Source organism: Vitis vinifera, chromosome 16 (assembly GCF_030704535.1).
Source record: "Vitis vinifera cultivar Pinot Noir 40024 chromosome 16, ASM3070453v1".
NCBI classification, from domain to species: domain Eukaryota; kingdom Viridiplantae; phylum Streptophyta; class Magnoliopsida; order Vitales; family Vitaceae; genus Vitis; species Vitis vinifera.
Genome location: NC_081820.1, coordinates 23,114,569 through 23,119,215, shown reverse-complemented (window position 1 = coordinate 23,119,215; position 4,647 = coordinate 23,114,569). Strand labels below are relative to the sequence as shown.

At 36.2% G+C, this 4,647-nt stretch overlaps 1 protein-coding gene across 1 annotated transcript; it reads left to right on the top strand.

The window, feature by feature from the left end:
• Window positions 1-1,943: 1,943 nt before the first annotated feature.
• LOC100852496 (protein SRC2) lies at window positions 1,944-3,096 on the top strand. Its single transcript, XM_003634047.4, has one exon. The coding sequence runs from the start codon at window positions 2,054-2,056 to the stop codon at window positions 2,858-2,860; it is 807 nt and encodes a 268-aa protein (XP_003634095.1). The 5' UTR covers window positions 1,944-2,053; the 3' UTR covers window positions 2,861-3,096.
• Window positions 3,097-4,647: the final 1,551 nt, after the last annotated feature.

Sequence of the window (4,647 nt, the reverse complement as noted above, 5' to 3'; positions counted from 1 at the left end):
AAGTTGTAATAAGGTGGACTTTAATTAATTGATTCATATCAATAAATCAAAATCTTGTCACATTATTAAAATATAATTTAATATAAATTTAGATTTGTTTGATATTTTTATTTGAAGTATTTTTAGTATAAGTATTTTTTTTGAAAGTTTTTTTAAAAGAATCAATCATATGATGTTTTCTCAAGAAAACATTATAATTGATTTTTCAATATTACAAGTTATTTTTAAAATTTTTAAAAATGTTTTCTTAATTTTGTCAGACACTTTATTTATTTATTTTTTTAAAAACACTTTTTAGTTAAAAGTGTTTTCTAAAAACACTATCAAATAGACTCATAGTTTTAAGGAGTGTAAATGAGAAGTGAGAATAGATATCTCCTTCATTCCCATGGTTGGATAAGTTTTATGAAGGTAGGGAATGGAATAAAAAATAATTCTTACAAAAATCAAATCTAACTTATAAGTGAAATTTCTATTCATTGCAAAATGGGTGGTATACAGATTCATTCATTTGGTAAGAAAATATAAAATATTTTAAAATTATTATTTTACCCTTAAATTTCATTCATCATGCCCTAATTCCTCATCATCCAATAATAAGATTATTATAATTTTTTAGTTTTATTATTTAGTAAAAAAAAACTCTCAAAATTTATTCTTTAAAATGAAAATAAAAAAAAATTATTTGAAACCACGTGTAAAGGTATTATCATCGATTTATTTCTTTCATTCACATTCCTATCATTACCAAACATTAGAATAGAAACAAATAATCATTCTAATATTGAATTTTTAGGTTCATCCAAACATTATTAATTGAATCATCAAATTCATTTTTATCCAACAAAAAATAAGAATAAAAACAAAATATTCATTTTCACTCCATTATCATGAACCAAAACCTCCCTAATAGTGTATTTGATAATATTTCTATTTAAAGTATTTGTAATTGAAGTGTTTTTTCTAAAAATAGTACAAGTGATTTTTTAATATTATAAATAATTTTTCAAAATTTTAAAAATATTTCTTAAAATTTACCAAACATCTAAAGTTTTTATCAAAAATGTTTCTTAAACTAAAATCACTTTTATAAAATCACTGTTAAATGACTCTGAATATATTTATAGCAATTCCCTCTCGTTCACATGTATCTTCACGCAATATTAATATTTTTTTTAGAGAATGACAAATGATGATCCACGAAGCACTATAAATAATTTTATTAAATGTGAAAATATTTTTTTAAACATTTTTTTATATTAAGAGTTTATTTGGTAATTACTTTAAAAAATAATTTCAATAAAAAACGTTTTAAAAAAACGAGAAGTTTGACAAAACTTATTAGAAAACACCTTAGAAAATTATAAAAAAAGGTCATTTATAATATTTTAGGGAGAAACGCGTTAAAACTCACTCTAAGTCCCTTTTCCTCCACCACGTTGATAATGAAGTTATTTAAAGACCGGGGACATTAATAATATTATTTAAAGACCATCATAAATTTATTATTATTATTATTAGTTTAAAAAAAATATTTTATTATTATTAAAGTTGCCTATCTGATACTGAACATTGGTTGGCGTGCCCGTTAAGCTTTTGAGGGGCTTAAAATATGTAAGATGGACAAGGGCCGGGCCATGTGCCGCCTTGTCCGCTCCGCGTGGGAATGGTGTGGCTAATTGACCTTTTTCTAGAAGATATTACTGACGTGGACAAACCGGTCTCCTCCCCGTTCACATGAGCTCACCCACCACCCACACCGGCATTTTCCGGTTACACCGGTGGGCAGTGGGCACAGGCCAACCGCACCCAAACTAGAGTGAGAAACCGCCAGGTGTGGGTGTTAGTCAATTGATGGGCCCCACACTCCTCGTAAGTTTTTTCCGTAGTTGACAACGTACTAGGTAAGTAGGTATCAAAAAGGAACAGTTGAAGAGTTTCTCTCACCAATTAAAGTGCAGATTTTTCTGAATAAATACCCACCCCATTGTGGCAGCCATTTGACAGTGAAGAGCATTTTTCTTTTCTCCGGAATTCCCAGATTTCTCCTCCGATGGCCCCTCGCTTCGAGCTCAAGCTCAAGATCTCCTCCGCCAAAGATCTGAAGAACGTGAACTGGCGCCACGGCTCTCTGAAGCCATACGCCGTGGTTTGGGTGGAACCTAACGCTAAGTGCTCCACCAAAGTCGACCACGACGGGGACACCTTTCCTTCCTGGAACGAGACTCTCCACATTCCAGTGCCCTCCTCCATCGATGATTCCGCCCTCTACCTCGACATCGTCCACGTCAAATCCGATGACGAAGACGACACCAAGCCTATGGTAGGCTCCGCTCGCCTCTTCCTCCGCGACGTCGTCGATGACGTCGGCTTCGGCGTCGAGGCCTTCCGCACTCTCGAGCTCCGCCGTCCCTCCGGGCGCCCTCAGGGCAAGGTCGATGTCGAGGTCTCCGTGAGGGATTTGCGTTACCGTGCGCCGGAGCCCTACTACACAGCACCTTACGGCGTGCCGCCGCCGCCGGGAACCAGAGGAGCAGGCTACGCCGATCCACCGGCCTACGGAGCACCTCCACCTGATCCTTACTACTCCAATGCAGCTCCCTACAGCCACTCCCCGTACGGGCAGCCGGCGTATGGGTATCAGGAACCAACTTACGGATACGGCCAAGGGACGTACGGGCAGACAGTGGTGGTGGAGGAGAAGAAGAAGAAGTCTGGCATGGGGATGGGGACGGGATTGGCTGTGGGTGCGGTCGCCGGAGTATTGGGCGGACTAGCAATAGCTGAGGGCGTGGATGCTTTGGAGGACAACATCGCTGAAGACGTGGCAGAGAGAATTGAAGATGAGGAAGACGACTGATTTTCCTTTCCCTCGTCTCGATGTTTATGTTGATTGTTCTGATGCACTCGCCTTTGCAAGATGAGCTTCTTCAAGGGTTTGTTTGCGATTGCTTTAAATCCTTTTACTTTTTTTTTATTTTCCTTTCTTTTCTTCCTCCTTCACTGTGTGTTATGGGCGCAGCCTCTATCGGAGGATATATGTAGACCTTCCATTCGTCAACATATTCCAAATCAATGCAGGGTCCATTTGATCTTCGACCGCCCAAGCAAAAAGTAATTTAACATATTTATAAAAATATTAAAATAATAGAAATTTTTATAATAAATAATTTATTTTTATAATAAAGAATTGAGCAACTGAGCTCAAATGGGACATACAACATTTTTAAGCAAGCTGGCCACCGGTAAAATCTTATTCCTCCTGTTCCCTGTAGAAGCACAAACTTATGTTACCATTGCAAATTCTCAGAAATTCAAGCCTTTTACCAAGGCCTTCTGCAACATAAACAGATCCTGAATTTGGTACAATGCATAGAGCGGTAATAATCATTATCATCAGGGCAAAATCTAGTCCATTAGGAGTATAATGACAAGTTTGGCAACAGCGTAGGTGCCGAGGTACAAAAAGCTCAACATAAAGGCCACGCAGAATATGTACAGGAGTAAGTTTAACACCGACCCTGCCCAGCTGCCTAGGAAGCGCAACACTGAACAAAATCTAATTTTCTTTAAGTCTTTATTTCTTTAAAAAATCTTCAAATTTTCTTAAAATCATAAAATAAAATAAAAACCTTGAGTTTTCAAGGAATTCCCCGAGAGTTCCAAAAATTTTCCTCAATCTCCAAATTGTGCTTTAAAAGGAGAGAACCCTTTATTTATAGCTCTTATTTATTTATTTATTTTTGAGATAATTACTTTATCTTTGATGATAATTATTATTTATTTTAATTATCATAATAAATTAACTATCGTTTTTTTTTTTTTTATAATTTGGGATGATGCATTTTTTGATAATTAACCAGTGAGCTATAATTTAATGTCAAGGAAAATGGAAGAAACTCCTATAAAACATCAATTTATGAACTTTGTCTTAGGATGCAATAGACTTCTAAAGAATTTTAATAGGAAATTTAATCCCTACACTAGTATGGAAGGTATGGGAAGTTTAATAGGAAATTTAAAGAGTTTCGAAGATATCTTCGAGATAGCATTTATGTAGATATTTCTAAAGAATTTTAGAGTAGCGGGGAACCTTTGAGGGTTTCATTCAAAAAGTTGCCTAGAAATTGAGGATGGCCTCGTTAAGGCACCAAGCATTTGAGAGCGATCTAAAGTTGATGTAAGGTGGGGTGACGGGATGAAGACCTCACCTCTCTTCAGAATGGCAGAGACAGGTAGCCTTCTGTAAGAGTAAAGATTACGTGTTCCATTAGAAGCTCGCATCAGTTGGCTCTACTAGTCTGATTGGGGAAGAGTCAAATGTTTTTGACAATTCCTCGGAGGATTTTCATCCCTGCTGTAATAATATCTCAAGATTTGCAACGATAACTTGGTATATCTACCATACAACCATTGACTAAAATATGTTTATGATTAAGTAATTGGCGGGCTCCAGGAATAGTCTAAGCACCCAATCATAAAACTCGACCTGTTGCCCTTTGACTTTTTCCGATACGAGCATAGTTATTCTATCAATCGGTCCTCATCACCACGCAAAGAAAGATCTTCAGGAGGTGGAAGATCTCAAGACTCATGTTCTTGCAGATTTCTGGACTCAATAAATGCCGGATGTGCCCAAACTGATAA